The sequence below is a fragment of the Betta splendens genome, chromosome 10, assembly GCF_900634795.4.
Source record: "Betta splendens chromosome 10, fBetSpl5.4, whole genome shotgun sequence".
Taxonomy (NCBI): Eukaryota; Metazoa; Chordata; class Actinopteri; order Anabantiformes; family Osphronemidae; genus Betta; species Betta splendens.
In genome coordinates, this window is record NC_040890.2 from 16,240,345 (window position 1) to 16,260,455 (window position 20,111).

Genomic DNA, 20,111 nt, shown 5'->3' on the forward strand with positions numbered 1-20,111 from the left:
TTAGTTATGGCGTTCCACAGGGTTTTATGCCTGGACCAATACTGTTCTCATTTTAGATAATGATCTCTGACACAAACTAATCAAACCTCAAGCAGGAGGACACAAAGGCCTGGATGTCCTGCAACTTGTATTTACCACCAAAACACATGTTGTCCCATCATACTGTTAATCTAATCATCTAATCAACACACACTGCTGGGCACAGATTTTAGGCTCTACTGGGGGAAACTTGATGTCTGCCTACTCGCACCTGTAGAATATTAGGACTATTCTTTGTCAAAGCGATGCAGAACAGTGGAGCTGTCAGGTTTTACATGTATAATATTCATTGACTAACAGCAGTTTGCTGCTCATGCTGTAGCTCAGACTTAGGTCATGCTGTCATGTTTGCAGGTGAGGCTGAAGGGAAGCTGGTCTGAGCGCTGTCAGTCAGAGTTGAACGCGTGGCCGTTGTGCATGCGTTCATGATGGGAGGGCTCGCTGGGTTTCAGATAGGAAACGGCTGCATGCGCGAAGTAGGACGCGGGCTCATCACACGTCTGTTTGGAGACACTTTCATTTTCTCAGAAAGCGACCTCGAGCCGATGCCGCTACTGTGGTTTCTAATCATCCTAAATAACTACAACAGAATATTCACATCAATTGGAGCAGTAGAGCTTGTGGTAAGTGTTCAATCACTGTTAGATTGTAGTGGTTTGACTATTTTACATTTAACTCAGATTTCGTCTTTTTTAGAAGGACTTATTCAGGGTCTGACCTCTGCCCTTTAAAAATGCCTCAGCAGCAGCTGAGCCGATACCACATGTGAAACACTAAACGAGGTGAAAGTTTAATGTTGCTTTTAATCACTGCGTTGTTCATGTCAGCGACCTCTTGTGGTGGTTTAAATCATGACTACTACTAAAAGAAGAGAGATTCTGTTCTGCAGCTATGAAAACCGAGTTGAAAACAACCACACCAAACAGAGAGCAGAGCAAAAGCCCTTCTTATCATAGATATCACGGAAAAGCTGCTACTCAGCAGATTAAAAGAGCGTTTGCCCCCTAGTGGACATTCTACAGTCCTACAGTTGGAAGAACCACACACCTGATATGTGTGATGAGATCTGAGGTAATGTGGTTTCCATGTAACTGTGCTGGGACAAAAAGCAAGCTTCAGCTAATATTATTCTATTATTGTTTTTACTTATGTCAGTTGTTGGTCATCATGTATCTACTTCACCTGCCATTGGAGTGAATGATTCTGAAAGACACAGCTGGCTCAAAATGCAGAAATTAAACTAAAACTAAAACTGAGTAAATTGATTAAAAGCAAAATGAGGATATTTATTATTTTTTTAGGCATAAAGAAATGAATATGTACAGTAAAATGTTCACAATCAAATGTTTGTTTGTGAAACAAAGGATACGCTAAGATGCTGAGGAGAGTGCTCGTATGTGTTGGTGTACAGGATCTCAAGGAGCTGCTGCTTTTGTTACTAAATTCTTTATTTGTACAGGACTTAGGATTTTACTACAGTACTGAACATACTAAGCCAAATCTTCTTGCATTAGATATTTACATTATAATTATTTACAGCATATTATTTGACTGGTGCTAATTTAAACATGCAGCCAGATTTTACTGTAAAAACCAAAAGACTAAGGTTGTCTCTAATTGTACGGTGTATTTTTATTCTTACTCCAGAACCCTGACATCAGAATAGATGATCACATCTTCTGCTTCATTTGTTACTCTCTTCTCTTTTTTGGCAGGTTTCCTCTTCACAAAATTTGTCAGTGAATAAATCATATCATTTTCATTCACCTGTAACGATAAAACAATGTAACAAGAGTAGACATCAGTATAAGTGTACTGTATCAAACATAGTGTCATGTCGTTAGATCACTTACTTTTTGACTTTGTTGATCACTGTTTCTTGGAGCATTTCTTGAATCTGGATTATAGTATGAAACAAAAATAAGATAAGATCATTTACAATAAAACTCATTAGCAATGTAAGAAGGGACGCCATCTCTAAAAAAGCATTGTAGAACATTAATTATTAATTATATAAATATGTATTACCAATAAAACAGCCGCATGAGTTTCTCTTGATGATGTAAATCAATAGTACTATAATAATCACGCTTAGCGTTAAAGCAACACTCAGAACATACAACCAAATGTTGACTTCTGAAACAAAGAACAAAAAACAAAATTAACATACTGTAGAATAAAATGTAATTCATAAATGTGTGAATTTAAAACTAAGTAATTAATTAAGTAATTTACCATCTATGTCCAGATTTACTCCATTTCCAAACACAATGTGTCCACACGTGGCCACAGCACAGTGATAAGTTCCTGCATCGGAGGAGCTGACGTTGTGTCTGGAGAAGCTGAAGACACATTTCTGTGAAGACTGAGTCTCAGAACTCGGCTCACATTCACCTTTGCTGTTTTCAGTGGCATAAACTAAAACAGGATGAGACTTATTTGTTGCAGCTCTGAACCAGTAAACGCGGGGACCTTCTGAACACGTCCTGTCATCAGGGTCAGAGAAGACGGAACACTGGAGAGTCACTGAGTCTCCTGGACGGACTGGATTAGATGAAACGTGTTCAATGATGGCAGTGACATTTGGTTCTGGTCCTGAGAATTAAACAAAAAAGTAATTAGCACTTAATAATAAAATAGTATTGGGAAAGACCGAAACATATAAACGACAAAATTAGACATCAACAAAATAAAATAAAAATGATGAGCACTGTGTCATTTACCTTTGACTCTCAGGAAAGTTGAATTTAAAATGATTTTTTTCAATTGATCAAATTTCTCACAGTAGTAAAATGCGGTGTCACTCAGCTCCATTTTTTTGATATGTAGAACAAATGTTCCAGGCTCTTTTCTGGCTGAGACCCGAGGAGTCGCATTAATAAAACCAGTATCAAATGTGTAAGAGGCTGCTACAACTTCAGGTAAATGTCCTGGAGCAAGTTTGACCCAAAACAAGAGTCCTGATTCTGAAGACGGACGACTACACGTTAGAGTCGCATCTTCTCCAACATTAATGGTCTTTGTCAAAAAATGCTGCTCATCTGTGCCTCCTGAAAAACAAGACAAATTCAAAACTCACACACAGTAAAACTGAAAACAGTTCAAACACGACAGAAGTGAAAGTGAACCCTGATACTTACGTCCAAATGTAAACATCAAAAATACAAGAAGTCTCATCATTTTCAGGTTAATCCAGTGCAGAAGGTAGTTCAGATCTCAGATAGTTAATGGTGATATAATGTTATAAAACAGGAGGAGGGCGACGAGGGAGGAGCAAAGTCCAGACAGTGCGATTGGCCTCATCTTGACTTTTAAGTACTGGAAAAAAAGCTAAAGTAGAAGTGATAAAAACCACATCTTTCTATTCCGCGTGTATGTCAGCATGAACACTTCTGGTTTTAACAGACAGACAGACAGACACACACACACACACCTCTGTGCAGTTATAGTGAATAATTCAACCTGCTGTTTGCCCTCAGTTGTTCAACACCGTTTTAATGAGATTCACTGTTGGTATCAACACCAGATGTAGTAACAGTTTGTATTTTAGATGATTACATTAAACAGGAAGGTGACATGTACAGTGTCTCTAAAACCCTAACAGACCCTATAGTCTAAGGCCTGATGTGGTTTTTATGTTAGGTTGTATTCTTAGCATTAACTCTGATAACGACTGTTCCTCTTAACTGTGACTCCTCCGTTAATGTGAGACATTACTCAGAACATGAAGCCACATGTCTCTTTCTGTTCACCGCTGCCCCCTTGACGTGAAAACAGGACGTGAACAGAAACAAACATTGAGATCTGATGCTTTAATAAACTGGTCATAAATAAGTCTACAACTTCAATTCAGTTTTTATATCAGCCGGTGAGATCTATAAATGCTTTATTACATGATAAACATGGTTATAACAGCAAATGTTCAGGTTATTATCTCCTTGAGTCAATGTAGAAACACAGGCAGAACAGAAATGGATCCAAACCATGAACAAACTAGAATCTAAAACATTCATGGAGTCGGGGTGAGTGACGGTGGCTGCTTCAGGCTCGTGCCTGTTATAGAAGTAACACCTGTGACTTCCTGTGCGCTGACGTCTGTAGATGAGGCCAAAGTATTTCGGTCATGGTTGACTGAGTGTGGAAAAAGTCCGACCACAGTCAGCATCCACCTCTGTGGCTGCTGCGTGTGGCTTTGTTTGCTGTTATTTATATGGCGATGCAAACCACCTTTAAATAGAGCTGTGGGAAAAAACAAAGCTCAGTGAGTCATGTTTTAAAATGTACTTATAAGATTTACTGACGGTTTCCTAATAATCCATGACAGCTGTGCATTTGCTCAGACAGTAGAAACAGAGTGAACAGGCAGCAGGTCAGACAGCATCGTGCAGCCTCATCGCTTCCGCTGCTTCTTATTCCACCACTTGGTCGTAACAGTAAAAGTAACAGCGGAATAAATCGACGCGTCCTCGACGTCCTGAGGAAATACATGAGAGAGTTTGGACGGTAAGACGATAACGCTGACATATTTAGACTCACGTGGTGAATTTTACCTGCTGAGAGCACAGGTCACTGGATCCTACAGCACCTGAAAATAAATTGATGTATTAGTTAAAACACTGCTGTTATTTAGACAAGACACCTACGATAGAAGCGGTTTTGAAGCCAAATACTGTACGAGTCTAATATTACCACGATAAGTATCACGCTTCCTGATGCAGATGAGGACGGTTGTCACTGACACACTGACGGCCAACAGAGCAAACACTGTAATGAGCCATTCACTCAGTGAGTATGTGTTTACTGTGAAAGGAGGAGAACACCAAAATATAAACGATATTCAAAAAGAGTATTGTTCATAATGTTAAGACAATTTTAAGTTGTTACCATCAATGTCCAGATTTACTCCATTTCCAAACACAATGCGTCCACATGTGGCCACAGCACAGTGATAAGTTCCTGCATCAGAGGAGCTGACGTTGTGTCTGGAGAAGCTGAAGACACATTTCTGTGAAGACTGAGTCTCAGAACTCGGCTCACATTCACCTTTGCTGTTTTCAGTGGCATAAACTAAAACAGGATGAGACTTATTAGTTCCAGCTCTGAACCAGTAAACGCTGGGACCTTCTGAACACGTCCTGTCATCAGGGTCAGAGAGGACGGAACACTGGAGAGTCACTGAGTCTCCTGGACGGACTGGATTAGATGAAACGTGTTCAATGATGGCAGTGACATTTGGTTCTGGTCCTGAGAAATAAACAAAAAAGTAATTAAGGCTTAATAATAAAATAGTATTGGGACTGAAACATATAAACTAAATCTGAAAAAATGTGCAATAGTTAGCATTCATGCACTTTCCCTATTAAAACTACAAAATTAGACGTCAACAAAACAAAATAAAAATAATGAGCACTGTGTCATTTACCTTTGACTCTCAGGAAAGTTGAATTTAAAATGATTTTTTTCAATTCATCAAATTTCTCACAGTAGTAAAATGCGGTGTCACTCAGCTCCATTTTTTTGATATGTAGAACAAATGCTCCAGGCTCTTTTCTGGCTGAGACCCGAGGAGTCGCATTAATAAAACCAGTATCAAATGTGTAAGAGGCTGCTACAACTTCAGGTAAATGTCCTGGAGCAAGTTTGACCCAAAACAAGAGTCCTAATTCTGAAGACGGACGACTACACGTTAGAGTCGCATCTTCTCCAACATTAATGGTCTTTGTCAAAAAATGCTGCTCATCTGTGCCTCCTGAAAAACAAGACAAATTTTGTTATTACAATATTATATTTATTCATGCAGAATACTTTAAATAAAAGAAGAAAACGCTAATCTTTGTCTCTGTACTTACGTCCTGTGGTGAAGACGAGAGCGACACAAAATACGAACATTTTCCGATTCTTCATCTTGGGGCAGTTGATCATAACAAAGGTCGGTTCACCTTAATGTTTTACTGCATGTCAAAGTGGAGGGAGCAGTGAAACGTAGGAGCCCTGCAAACATGGACCAAAGCTCTGCAGCAGGACAACAAAGGCGCTTTATTGTTATCTTTTTTTATTTAAATTTGTTTAAATTAAATTAATGTAGTAAACACAGTGCAGGCAGGATTTTTACCTTCAAACTACAATCAAATTCAATGTCTATTTTTCTGTCATTCGCTGTGATACTGAAAGAACTGCCTAATGAGAGGAGTACAAAACACGGTGACATACTTACATGTACAGGCCATACTGGACCAAACTGGACTCTCTCTGGATGAACGTGAAACCACACACAGAAACCACCACAAGCTGCCAAACACTCCAGGCTCAACAACAGGCAGCCACAACCACCTCGACCACCTGCTGTGAGGAAAACTCGACTTCCTTCGTTGCCCAGCAGGTTCTAACCTGCTTCTACTCATGAGTAATTTCCTGAGGAAAGAGAGGAAGACACAGCAGGCATGTCATCTTATTATACGTTTTTATTACTGTGTAATTGGGGGGGTTGTGTGTCTGTGTTGTTGCATGGTTCTAAATATTTTGTAAGCTACTTTGTTACTTTTATATTTAGAATATGGAAGTTAAGTAAGTTAAGTTTTTGGACCTCTGGAGCCACTGGATCATTTTCTGGCTTAAAGGGAAGCCACAGTAGATTCACTAGTAACAAACTTTATGTGAAGCCTTCTTTGAGCAAGGGGTGTCCCACCTGGACATAAATGTGAAGTTGGAAACGTATACAATAGCTTTCTAGAGTTTTACTTTACACTTTACTTTCTCACTCCACATTGACAAGATTCTATTGCTTCTTTTTCTGGACGACCAACAACTTGTGAAATGCACAAGTCAGTTCACTGATGCATCGCAAGCCACACACAGCTTTATTTGTCCCACCGGCTTCTGTACCTGCTGTCACTAATGCAACTTGTAGATGACACTAGAATAAGCGTGGGCCCAGATGCTACTGGTTTGCCCGACCTAAGACTATGTTACCACAATGGTTAATATTTCTGTTCAATAAAAAAAACAAAAAAACAACAACACAGAATTAAGTTGCCACCAGTATTTTATTTGATATCACACTGAAGTGAACCATTAAGGTAATGCGCTCTCCTGATAGTGCACAGGAAAGTCTTTTTCACATCCGATTACAATTCTCACGGTTCGCGCGCGACCACGATACTCGCAACGAGGGGGCCTGACCTGATTTTTCAGCTCACAGACAATGACGCTGAAGGGTTGGAGGCTGATCCTCAAGTTTCTCCCCTGCTGATACGGCTCCCCAGCTTGTCCACAGACACCCCTGACCAACTTTTTGCCAGCTAGGATGAAGGTGTTGGTTTCCTTACAAGCATTGTTGGCGCCGGTGATGCTCCTACTGCTCATTTCTACATCACATCTCTTGACGCTCATGTCATCATTTACATGCTGGCTTAAGAAGTGTTGGTAACGATCTTCGACAGTCTGGGAAAACACAGCAGCAGAGAGGAGCACCAGCAGCAAGAACACAAGCTGGACCTTCATCTTGCCTGTTGAAGGAAACAAACAGTTTTTCATCCATTAACTTGCAAGGATGTGGGGATATTTACAGTAGAGTTGTGATCGTATCCACCAAAAAACATGCAGGTACTTGCCTTTGCCTGAGCAATCAGATCAGTAGAAAGTGCTGATGGTTCCAGTGGCGTTCTTTTTCCTGAAAAAAACAAAAAGAATTCAACTTACAATGCATACTGTGTAAGTTGAAAGAACGCAACTTACATGTATTACTGCATTATGATATAAAAATATATATTATATATATATATATATATATATATATATATATATATATATATATAAAAATATTTTTTACCTGTAGCACAGCTCCTGAAGCACTGAAGCAGCAGTAAACTGTGGAATGTTTTATAAAGACACCGGTGCCGCCCACAGGATTTGCATAGTCAACAAATACAAGCCGATCCTCGATTATGCAGGATGGATTTATTACATTTTGTCCTCATTGTAGCTCATATCTGAGAAAAGTTTAGTATTTTTTTACATATTATATATATTAGGTTAAACTTTTGTACAAAGTCATCTGATCAAATACTGTGAGTTGGTGACACATCATCTTTGTGGCAGAAGGATACAACTTTACCCACCTGCAAGAGATTGTCCACTGCACTCTGGGACAGGGCCGGCTCATAGGACGCATCTCAGACTGGTCTCAGCTTCCTCTCTTTCTCTGGGAATGGTTTTAACTCTCAAACTATACCAAGCAGAACTAACATTGACATTACTTGTTTACCTAAGGCAGGGGTGTGAAACTCAAACCCGTCTCTTGCTGGTTTTCCAACTCTCCCTTCCCTAGAGCCTGCTCATCACTTTGATCAGGTGTGTTCAGTCATTCAGCAGCTGGATGAGCCAACTGACATAACTGTTTAAGGTGATCAGCAGGAACACCAGCTCTCAAGGACTGCAGTTTCACACCTCTGACCTAAGCCATTCAGGGTGACTTTGATATCATGAGTGACCCTTGTGGTAAGAAAAGCAACGAAAACTTTATCAGGTACACGGGTGTCCACACAGAAATTACAGTTTTGCCTATTGCTTACACACTAAAAGCCCAAAAGACCAAAGCCTCTTGTAGCACAATGTTAAACACAATGTAACCGTAGCTTAAACACATTTTCAAGTTTACACTTTGGTCTCAATTTTGTAACACACCTATTGCAAAGCACTACACACGTCTTACATCAGACATTTTGTTTAAAACCAAAATCCCTTTTTGTTCACTTTGTTCAAAAAGCAATGCTCATCTGGCAACTGTAGTCACACACACACACCTGAAAACACCTGCACAAAAAACACAACACCAAACAGTCTGAACCTCAGTGCTACAAACAGACCCCAGGTCAGACGTGTGGAGAACTATGAAAACATGGATGCAATAAGAGTGAGAGGAGGACAAAGAGAGAGGAGTCGGATGTGGATGTGGATGTGGATGTGGAAGAGGACGAGGACGAGGACAACATAGGCGAGGACCAGTGTGAGACGTGTACAGTACCAGATGAAATCTGGGCTACTCTGGTGGACCTTGTGATAAATCTTGGCCTGTCCGTGGGTAATGAGTCCATCCTAACCTCAGTCAGTACTCAGTGGCATCGATAATAAGGACATTTAGACTAGAGAACTGTCACGGCCTGGACTCACTTCCTGCTTTATTTTCTCATACTTCCGGTTTTGTCTTGTCACTTTTGTTTTAGCTTTACATGATATCACCAGCTGTATTATAAGAATAACAATAAGAAAACCTTTAATAGTCCCGCAGTGGGGAAATTACTTCTCACAACAGCAGTACAGATAAGCAAGAATGCAGGTACAGAACAGTTTGTGTTGGCACAGTACAAAGCAGTACAGTACAGTTAGAATGAGTATGAGGTCATTGCAGGGTTTTTGCACAGTAATGGGTATAAGATTTGTACCGGTAACAATATAAATGATTGTTCACAGATTTACACAAATATTGTGCAGAGCAGGTTGCTATATAAACCACTGATGCAGTGGGTGAGTGACTGTAGTGGGACGTGGTCAACAGTTCTGATTGTACAGTCTGACAGCAGCAGGTAGGAAGGATCTACGATATCTCTCCTCCTTCACACAGCGAGGGTGGATCAGTCTGCTACTGAAGCTGCTCTCCAGAGCAGACAGTGAGTCCTCCAGTGGGTGAGAGACCTGGTCCATGATGGATGTCAGTTTAGCCAGGACCCTTCTCTCACCCACCTCCTGCACCGTGTCCAGAGTGCAGCCCAGGACAGAGCTGGACTTTCTGATGATCCTGTCCAGTCTCTTCCTGTCCCTCGCTGTGATGCTGCTGCCCCAGCAGACCACACCGTACAGGATGGCTGATGCCACCACAGAGTCATAGAAAGTCTTCAGGAGTGGCCCCCTCACTCCTGAGGGTCAGCTGTGGTCAGCTCTGCCCAGCGGTGGGAGGGAGGATGCAGCGTAGGCCTCTTTGGTGTTGGCATAGAATAAGTCCAGGGTTTTGTTGTCTCTGGTGGGGCAGGTCACATACTGGGTGTATGTAGGCAGAGCAGCTGAAGGAGGTGCATGGTTAAAGTCCCAAACAACACAGCCAGACCCCCTCCCTTCCTCTTACCGCTGTTCTCCGTTCTGTCCGCACGTAGCAGATGAAAATTGTCCAGTGCGACAGTCGAGTCCGGGATGAGTGACGTCAGCCAGGTCTCCGTGAACAGCAGGACGCTGCTGGTTCTGTACTCCGGCTGGTACCGTGTGAGCGCCGCGAGCTCGTCGATCTTGTTGGCGAGAGATCTCACGTTCCCCATAATAACGGAGGGGACAGCGGGCCTGAAGCGTCTCGTTTTCTCCCGTCGTAGTTTTCCGGCGTGGCGCCCACGTCGGGTCTTCACCAGCACCTCAGCGGTGATCTCGTGTCTGTCTCTGGGCAGAACTACGGCGCTGCGCAGCGCGATCAGCTGCTCCGCGGTGTAAACAATGCGCGCTCTGACCCCGACGCACATCGTAGCTTTAAAAACAGCGTTTGTACTGCGCCAAACTTAGAAAAACTATATAAAAGCTGTGTACAGGTTGTGTACACTAATGCTACTAACAAAACACTAGAAAGATAAACTTGAAGTAATAAAGTAATAATAAATAATAATTTAAGTAATAATAATAATAATAAGTAATAAATAGAAGTAAGAAGACAGGAGCTGTTGTGACCAGCAGCCAGCTCGACCGGCGCCGGAGAAAAAAAAAAAAAAAATTCCATCAATCGTTACTCACCTGTATGTATTGTGTAATAGCCAGCATTCCAGCATTATTTCATATCTTGATTCGTGACTGACCCTGTTTTCCCTGACCTTGCCGCCTGCCTCATCTGTGATACTGCCTTGCTGTAAGTCTGACCTAAGCCTGCCTCCTGACCACCGACTGTCTGATCCATGCCTGTACCGCTACTGCTTCAGTTGTGTATCGACCCTTGCCTGCCTGACTACGAGTACTAATAAACCCTTTTCATCACCGAGCTTTGTCTCCGCCGTGCATGTGGGTCCGCTACCTAGAGCGCCGTGACAAGAACAGGTATATCTGCAGGTTTATATTCTACTATATACATACCTACTGTATGTGCCAGGTGATTCGGTATCATGGATGACCTCGTCAAGGTGGAAGGCAGCGGCTTTTCACTTTACAACAAGAGCTGGTGTGACAAAATAACACAAACCGACTTTGTGAGTTGCAACAACGCATAATTGCAGGTGGAAATACATTCAGCAAAATCAGTGGAATCAAGTGGCATCCTACAGAAACATGACTTCGGAATAAAGCAGCTGTGCAGGGTTCCATTTGAGATGAACAGTATCAGAATAAAGAATCTGTGCCATGATTATGTGCAGGTATGATGACTTTACATACTATATATTGTGATGTGGGAATGAGTCGTTTATGCCTGTAGCTTTTGTCCATATTGACCCAACCCAGCCCCTAAGTGTATGTAAATATAGACATTGTACTGTAGTTACTGTATGTTTTTTTCAGTAGCACTATTCAATATCTACAGGCAATTCTGGGCTTCGATGTCGCTGAACTGCCACATAAATTCATTTTCGTGGATGAGGCAGGCGTCAATCTGACCAAAACCAGACATTGAAGCCGTAACATAGTTGGACAAAGAGCTGTTGTAAATGTCCCTTGCCAGCGTGGGAGAAATATTACCTTGTGGTTCTGCAATTAGTGTCCAAGGAGTCCTGCATCACCATGCCACACTAGGTCCCATGCACTACATGCAGCTGTGCAGGACAGACAACAGCAGCCCAGGCTTGTGTCAGTTTCCATCAGGCAGCTCTGGTCCAGATTGGTTCAACAACCATAACTTTTATACTTTACCTGCCCCCTTACAGCCCCTTTCTACAGTAAATGCAATTGAGGCGGTGAAAAGTATATGATCAGCAACCATACACCCACATGACTCTCCTGCAGGCAATGAAAGAGTCATGCGCAGACTGAGGTGGATTTGACACACAAGGCAATACTTCCCCGATGCCATGACCAAATGTGTTTTTTTATGTGTGAAAACTAATGTTTGATTTCTGTAGAAATTTTACTTTTGAGTTTTACAAAAGAAGTTTGAGCAAATTGGAATTAAAAATGAAAACACAAAGACTGGAGTGTTTTATATAAAGTTCATCGGTATGGTGCTGGTGATACAAAAGGGTAATTCAAATGGAGCTTGTGTGTAAGTTTTTGTTGCAAAAATCTTAGATAGGATTGCTAAGTTTTGACTGCAGTGTTTCATTTTGGTAAAGATGGGTTTGTGTGTAGAGTTTTGACATTTTGCCAAATTCTGGAACAACAACAGTTTGTTGTCAAGGCTGCAGATCTGCTCTTTGACCGTCACATGTCCAGGATAGCACCACTTTGTTAATAAAAATGGCAACTCCCCCTCCTCGCTTCTTCCTGGTCCCCACTGGGTCTCTGTCGAAGCGCACAGTGCTGAATCCGTCAATGTTAACACTGGTGTCTCGGATGTCGTCATGCAACCAGGTCTCCGTGAAACACATCAAACTACACTCAGCAAAGATTTTTCCTCTCAAAAAAGAGACTTGCTGGCTTTGGTCAGAACTAGACTGAATGTGACTGCTGCATTGCTCAGGTTCTACAATAAATTAAACCTTCTCCAGAGTGCTCACGATCTCAGACTGGGACAAAGGTTCACCTTCCAACAAGACAATGACCATAAGCACACAGCTAAAATAACATTTCCCAACAACTTTGTGACTGTTCTTGAATGGCCCAGCCAGAGCTCTGACTTAAACCCAATTGAGCATCAATCGAGAGACTTGACATTACCTTCCAACCTGACAGAACTGGAGAGGATCTGCAAGCTGGAATAGCAGAGGATCCCTATATCCAGGTGTGAAAAACTTGTTGCATTATTCATAAAAAGGCTCATAGCTGTGTTAGCTCAAAAGCGGGCTTCTACTGCGTATGAGCAAAGAGTCTGAATACTTACGACAATGTGATATTTCAGTTATTTCTTTCTTAATAAATCTGCAAAAATGTCAACAATTCTGTGTTTTTCTGTCAATATGGGATTTTGTGTTTACAATGAGGAAGACAAACAAACTTTGTGTTTTTAGCAAATGGCTGCAAAATAATGGTAAATAAGGTTTAAGACAAGATGAAGAGTGTCATGACCACCAACATCCTCCTTCTCGTTTTGGCTGTCTTGCACGTTCTTTCAGGCCTCTTCTGGTTCCTGAGTGACCTCCTGTGTGTTGGGTCCCTGGCAGTTGTCTGATTTACAGAAAATCACACACAGATCACCTTTGTTGTTATCGAAACTCAGTCAGAGCTGAAGGCCTTGTGATGTTCCACTGTCTCATGCATTTGTGGTCGTGTGCTGCTCGACAATTTGACTGACAACTGGTCGTCGCTCCTGATGAAACCACACTTAAAAAAAGCTGCCAGAAGCTCACGCTGAGCCAACCTGCAGCTACAACCACTATGACCACCTGCTGTGAGGAAAAACCCAGCTTCCCTCACTTACTGCTGCTGCTCAGTGCAGGCGTGGATACAGTAGCTCAGGCTTAATGTTTAATTGTGACGTCAAACCATGAACATCCTACTGGTTTTGTAGCTGTATGAGGAGTCTGACCTCTAGTACTAGAAGCTGCTACAGCAGAATAAACACACTCACCTGTGACACAAAGGCTCATTTGCAACCACAAACCACAGACTTTTGTTCTTGTCCGATCAACACCATCCTGTCAGACACAAGTCTCCTCTGATGAGATGCCTCTACTACTGTATATTGGCACTTGTTCATATGGTTTGATGTACAGTACATGTAACCAAGTAAACAAAAGTTTGTGTAGAATGTAAACTCCAGCCACAGTCAGATCACTAAATGTGCCCTCTTAGTAAAACAAATGGACACTGTGTAAATGCCCCCCCTTAAAATTATGAAAATAACACACAATAAAATAGATACTTCATTTAGAAGATGTCTTCTCTGTGTTTCGGACTTTCTGGTCAAGAGTTCAGGATAGTTCTTTCCAAGTGGTGGATCGTAAGCCAGATGATGGCAGCAGAGTAAAGGCAGAGCAGCACGAGTGCAGGAAGCAAAGTCAGAGAGCAAATAAAGGAAACAAAGCTGTACTGCTAAACTATTTTGGATGAACACAACCATCAGATGTTGTATTGTTGCTACATTAGTAGGTAGCGGTGCTCCCTCCAGGTACATGTATAGTACCTTGAGGTTTCAGCATTATTTATTATTTAACAATTGTTTATACCTGTAGACACAGTTACGTCAGTACAATATCTGAACTCTCCCAGTAAAACTCCTCTCACATTTTTGTATTTGGCAGATATTTAAAAATATAGCAACTTGACTATTAGACCTGGGACTGTGTTACTATGAGTTTTGCCTTTTGTGTCATTATCACTTTTAAAGACTTTGTTTTAGTCATCAGTCAAGCACGTTGGCATAAAAAACAAAAACACATTTAGTTTTTTTATTTGATTTCACACCGAGGTGAACCATCGAGCTGTGATCAGATACCTGCAGGTATTACATCTTCTGCAAAGTGCACAGGAAGGCCATTTTCACATGCGATTACAATTCTCCTGGTGCGATCTTGACCCCGGTACTCGCAGCGAGGGGGTCTGGCCTGATTTCTCAGTGTACAGACAATGATGTTGAAGGGTTGGAGGCTGATCCTCAGGTCTCTGCCGCGTGGGTACGGCTCCCCAGCCTGCCCACAGATGTTCTTGATCAAGTTGGTGCCAGCTTTGATGAAGGTGTTGGTTTCCTTACAAGCATTGGTGTTGGCCTCTTTGATTCCTCTGCTTCGTATTACATCATCACATCTATCGACGCGCATCTGCCCGTAGATGTGCTGGTTTATGAAGTGTCTGTAGCGATCATTCTGGGAAAGCACAGCAGCAGAGAGGAGCACCAGCAGCAAGAACACAAGCTGGACCTTCATTTTATCTGTTGAAGGACACAACATTTTTATCATCCTTTAACTTGTAAAGGATGTGGTTATTATGAATACATTCTGATCAAAAGAACCACAACCACTAAAAAACACCCATGTGCAAGTACTTTACAAAGAACAATCAGATCAGTACAAATCAAGTGTGTTTTTTTATGTACAGGACACTACTGAATTATAAGAACACCTACATCATCTTATGAAAATAATATTCAAAATAAAATTATTTACCTGTAGCACAGTTCCTGAAGCACTGAAGCATCAGTAAACTGTGGAATGTTTTATACAGACACTGGTGCCGCCCACAGGATTTGCATAGTGAAGAAATATGATCCCATCCTGGATTATTCAAAATGGATTTATTAAATTTCATCTGATCAAATTCCGTGAGATGGTGGCGACAAATCATCTTTGTGCTGGTGGGTCGTTGACCCAGACAAAGTCTGCTCATAAGACACAAGACGCATCTCAGACTGGTCCCAGCTCCCTCTCTTTAAAACCAGGGAGTGGGGTCTTAACCTCTCAAACTACATGAAGCAGAACTAACGTTGACATTGCTTGTTTATCTAAAGGGACATTGACCAGATATTCTGCGCAACCAGCTTCCCGGAATCAGGCAGATCAGATTTGTTTTTGCCAGAAATACAAAGGTCTCAATGAGATCATGGTCTAAGTAGGACGCAAAGCAAAACTCTATCAAACAATATAGTTTTATGCTTTATACCAAACATGTATGCATGTTTTTATTACAAATTGAAAACAAAAGGCAGTCAAATGCTTTCGAAATTCAAAAAATCCTCTCCCTAAAATGCATGTTTATGTAAATTTAATATTTAATTACTTTAAATGTATAATGTTAAATGTTTTACGTGACCAGTTTCGTTATTCATCAATAACAAGATTTTGGAAATTTCATTGCATCTAACCTTAATAATTTAGCATTTACATGAGCCATCTTTAGTTCACTACAGCGATAGTACTCGCCAGGTTAGCAGACTATGTGCAGCATGCTAGTTAGGCTAACGTTACGAGCATTAGTATTATATTTATTCCACATACCACTTATTAGCTTGACATCTTTTTTGTTTTCTCCTCCTCTTCTTCTTCTTCTTTTTCACCTCTGGATGGGTAAGTCGTCTTCATCAGCAGGCATCCCATTAAACAAAATGTCTCATAGAATCCTTTCAGACCTCTGCTTCTTCCTGGAGGCTCATCAACTGGCAGCCCAAACACCTGCCTACTCTACCTGCAGCACCTCTGTCAAATGTAATACTTTTATAATCCATTGACAAATGTCCTTAAGCAAGAGTCTCCACATCATCAACAAAGAAGTACTTACTGCCAATAAACGGCAGTAAGTACAATGGTTCAATATTTAAAGGTTACAGAACACAAGTGTAAGACAAACTGTGGAGTGAGAGGAGGCGTCAGTCAGGTTACTTGTCTGGGAGCAGGTGAGGAAAAAGGCCCAGGTGGAAACAATTAGTGGTGATTGTTGTAAAGTTGAGTTTACTGGGGGTTGGATGGTAAACAGGACCCAATTTTCAAAATAAAAGCTAGACCAGGAAGTCAATTCTGACTCTGCTGTATGACCATACACCTCTTTTCACAGAATAAATAGTCTCCAGCAACATTAAAACACTGTAAAACTAGAGGATAGTTGCTCTTAAATTAATTAAATGCTATTGGACAGATTTTTGCTCTTTGCATATTGCAGTCTGCAGCCTGACGCCAATGTCCTGGAAAGAGAGACTGTGGTGTAGATTTGTTTTATGTTAGGAAAACATCTTTAATAGCTTTAATAAATGGCTATTAAATGTATTTAATAGCCACGTAAGTAAAGTGGGCTGAAGTGCTGTAATAATAAATAGTTTATATTATTATGCATTTTGTTACAGAGGTTTGTAGTCACAAATCAAAAGGCATTTATGATTAGTGTAGTTTCAATTGTAGTTTAATTTTAACATTCAACATAAGTAACAATTATTATCACTCATATAGTCATGTTTTTAAAATTGAACTTGAAATGACTTTTGTTGTTAATAACTGAGGTGTTTTCTTCTCTTCACAATGAAAATCTGACCTTTTAGGAGAAGAGGTAACCAGAGCACGAAGGAGACAAAAAGTGAAGGACTGAATGAATCAGAGCAGAAATGAGAACGAAAAAGAAAAGGAGTGAATATTCTCTCCTGCAAAAGGAGAGAGTAGAGAAAAACATGAAGCAGGATCAGACGGAGCGAAAGGTGGAAAACTGAAAAACAAGGTGGAAAACTGAAATAATGGATAACACTGATATGTCAACAATAGCAGAGCTGTAAATAAACTGTTGTAAACAGAGCAACAATATATAAAGTAAACAATACAGTAGTAGTTACATTATAGTTTCTCACTATGATTTTAATTATGTTAGTCGCAGTTAATACAAACCTACAGAGTTGTTCAGTTGTGTCGGTCGGTTCACGAGTATAAAGGAACAAAGGCAGGTGAGTCATGAATGAGGAGGTTCGCTGAGGTCAGACTGCTGTCGTTTGGTCTGTGAGTCTGTAGTCACGTTTTTAGCCTCAGCGCTGAACTGACTGAAACTGACTGAAACTGACTGACTGACTGAAACTGACGGACTGACTGCCCATCAAATGCACAGACCTGCACGGAGTCATCAGACTAAAGATGAGGGTTCAGCCTCTGGAGATGTAATGACTCCAGGGGAATGTGGGGAGATTAAGGCTTCTCTTCTATTTGGCTCAATTGACTTTCTTTGGAATATCGACACATTTCAAAGGACAATGGTCAACTTAGGAAGGTGCCACACACAACACTAACACAATACTGCATGAACCCAAACGAGTATGAACATTCAGTAGCAACACGATTCACTGTCAAAATAAGCACAAGGCACTGGAAGTGTAAAGATCAGCTGTTTGCGTCATCGTTCGACATCTGTTTAAGGCAAATTCAGTTTGCTTTGGTGTAAATGCTTCATTTAAGGCTCCTTCATCAGTCAGAGAATGAAGCGTTTCTGCGGTTTAGTAAACGTGGCCATAATGCGACTGATAGTGAATGACTGGAAACCCCCGTGTTTGCGTTGGTTTGCTTGGTTTGTACCGATTCCAGGTGTTTGTGTTGAAGCTCATGCGGCTCCGAGTCCTGTGTGCAACAGCAAAACCGGAGAATGACACAACGTTTGAACCAAGTGTTAAAACCGTCTCTGTGGAAAGAGTCTTTATGTCTTCTCCACAAACACCGTGTGAGAGCGACGTCGTTGTGAAGCAGGTTAACTACACGCTCAGTTCCCTTCAGCCTCCGGGAGGGCGTCACCTCATCCTCCCTGTGGAACAACCGGCTCCCACGTCAGCACATCAGCATCATGCAAATTACACTTAGAAAATATACAGTTCATTGGGTTAGGGTAAATATTTATATAGAATTATACAGACATATAAACTCATGTCACCTTTAGGAATGTTAATCTAGTTTGTGGTATACTTTTGCTTCTTACAAGGTACAAAATAACATTTATACTATGTAACACATTATATAATAAACATTAAAAAACAGCTCATCAGTCCTTTAATCATCTCTTAGCAAAAATCCATAATAAAAATAAGTTCTATGTTTTTCTCACTTATATCTTACAATATATTTTCTCTCTGTCATAAAACACGCACACTTGTCCCATTTCTTGTTGTGTCTCGGCAGCAAAACGGCCGCGATCAAAGCGAATGTGGGGAACTGAAAAAAAAAAAAATCACATAATAACGAAGCTCATCGACGCGGCGACGCCTCAGAGCCAAAGCTCCGACACGCGTGATTCACAAAAACGGCAGCGGCGCCGTTACAACGGGCACCTGGAGCAGCCGCACTCCAGCGCGCTCTCCAGCTCCTCGGAGAACGAGGCGCCGTCGCTGCAGCGGAACACCACCTTCCTCCTCCGGCTCTTGGTGACGCCGCAGCAGACGCCGGGCGGCGCCGCGGCCTGGCAGGACCGGGGGCAGTCCACGCGGGGGACCTTGCTGGTGGACGTGCAGGTTCTGGTGGGCTGGTGGCGCCGGAGCTGCTCCCTCAGCATCTCCCCCTGACACGTCAGCTCTGGACACACACACACCGACATCACGGTGAGAATCTCACTATCTGCACCTTTGCTTTTGTTTTTTTGCTTCTCTTCATCCTACCTGAGTCGCAGGCGGCTCCGGTGTAGCCGGGCTGACACAGGCACACCGGCTCCCCGCCCTCCGACACGCGGCACTCCCCGTGGCCACAGCGCCGCCCTCTGCAGGCCGCCGGCTCCTGCCGTCGGTCACAGAACTGGCCCTGGAAGCCGAGGCTGCACTGACAGCTGTAGGACTGGCCCTTGGCCACGCACTGACCGTGAACGCACCTGGAGCAGGACGTGGGGAGGAAACATGAGGCCTCGGGCCTGGGATCGAACACAGTGATGGAGCGGCATCAATAGCGGGCGGCCGAGGGGCGCGTGGGCCTACCTGCTGTTCTGACAGGGGCCCGGTACCGTGGTCTGGTCACACAGCGGCCCGCTGCGTCCGGGGCCACAGTCGCAGGTCACCCCCGCCTCACCCCCCTCCCTGCATGAGCCCTGAGCGCACACGCTGCACGAGTGACACCCTGCGAGGACGCTGTCGCTCTGGTGAGAGGACGAAAGACACAGACATGTAAATAATGCACCATAATAAGGAAATGACAGAAGGTTACTGCATGCACTGTATGGAGGATCGGCACTATTGCCATCATTTGGATTGTAGACGATGATATGAGTCAGCATCAGTGTTTTCCTCCATCTCTGGTACGGTGAGTAGTCCGTTATGAGCCTCTTTGGCCCTTGTGCAGTAATTACCTTGCCTCCTCCTCCTCCTGTGGTTCTGTAGCTGAGGTCTTGAGGCTCCCCGTTGATTCGGACATTGTGAATACAGCCATTAAAAGCCTGAAGGGAGCGGTCGGGTCCGGGCCGCAGACCCAAGGCCACAACCTGAGACGGGACCCCTGGGAAATTAGAAAAAAGGAGTTAGGAGTAGTAGAGTGTGTGTGTGTGTGTGCCCACCTCCTATGTAAAGCTGGCTGTTATGGTCGTGTGTGTGTGTG

General features: G+C 42.4%; 4 protein-coding genes across 7 annotated transcripts in view; all 4 read right to left on the bottom strand.

Moving 5' to 3' along the window:
• Positions 1–1,483: 1,483 nt before the first annotated feature.
• LOC114864918 (signal-regulatory protein beta-2-like) lies at positions 1,484–16,494 on the bottom strand. 3 transcript variants are annotated; one of them, XM_029165934.3, is made up of 11 exons: positions 16,080–16,494; positions 11,137–11,218; positions 6,254–6,450; positions 5,889–6,030; positions 5,462–5,788; positions 4,924–5,283; positions 4,732–4,839; positions 4,590–4,624; positions 3,180–4,513; positions 2,763–3,089; positions 2,507–2,634 (listed from the first exon to the last, which is right to left on the bottom strand). In XM_029165934.3, exons 4-9 carry the CDS (start codon positions 5,959–5,961, stop codon positions 4,430–4,432), a joined length of 987 nt encoding a protein of 328 aa, XP_029021767.1. In that variant the 5' UTR covers positions 5,962–6,030; positions 6,254–6,450; positions 11,137–11,218; positions 16,080–16,494; the 3' UTR covers positions 2,507–2,634; positions 2,763–3,089; positions 3,180–4,429. The 3 variants fall into 3 exon arrangements, with proteins under 3 accessions (XP_055368511.1, XP_029021767.1, XP_029021765.1); XM_029165932.3 differs by having other exon boundaries at positions 5,889–6,051; XM_055512536.1 differs by lacking the exons at positions 4,590–4,624; positions 4,732–4,839; positions 4,924–5,283; ... (3 more) ...; positions 11,137–11,218; positions 16,080–16,494 and adding exons at positions 1,484–1,806; positions 1,893–1,936; positions 2,068–2,175 and having other exon boundaries at positions 2,275–2,634; positions 3,180–4,434.
• LOC114864921 (ribonuclease-like 3) lies at positions 7,064–7,565 on the bottom strand. Its single transcript, XM_029165936.3, has one exon. The coding sequence runs from the start codon at positions 7,537–7,539 to the stop codon at positions 7,111–7,113; it is 429 nt and encodes a 142-aa protein (XP_029021769.1). The 5' UTR covers positions 7,540–7,565; the 3' UTR covers positions 7,064–7,110.
• On the bottom strand, positions 14,524–15,504 carry LOC114864919 (ribonuclease-like 3). Its single transcript, XM_029165935.2, has 2 exons — positions 15,252–15,504; positions 14,524–15,016 (listed from the first exon to the last, which is right to left on the bottom strand). The coding sequence occupies exons 1-2, from the start codon at positions 15,469–15,471 to the stop codon at positions 14,577–14,579; spliced, it is 660 nt and encodes a 219-aa protein (XP_029021768.2). The 5' UTR covers positions 15,472–15,504; the 3' UTR covers positions 14,524–14,576.
• Positions 16,495–16,956: 462 nt separating the features above from the next.
• Positions 16,957–20,111, bottom strand: part of slit3 (slit homolog 3 (Drosophila)) — a 155,263-nt gene continuing 152,108 nt past the window's right edge. For both annotated transcript variants that reach the window (XM_029164733.3, XM_029164734.3), the window contains 4 exons: positions 19,867–20,012; positions 19,499–19,656; positions 19,190–19,395; positions 16,957–19,106 (listed from right to left, as the gene is read on the bottom strand). In XM_029164733.3, the coding sequence (XP_029020566.1) occupies positions 18,853–19,106; positions 19,190–19,395; positions 19,499–19,656; positions 19,867–20,012 (764 nt within the window). In that variant the 3' untranslated portion in view covers positions 16,957–18,852. The remainder of the gene's footprint in view (positions 19,107–19,189; positions 19,396–19,498; positions 19,657–19,866; positions 20,013–20,111) is intronic.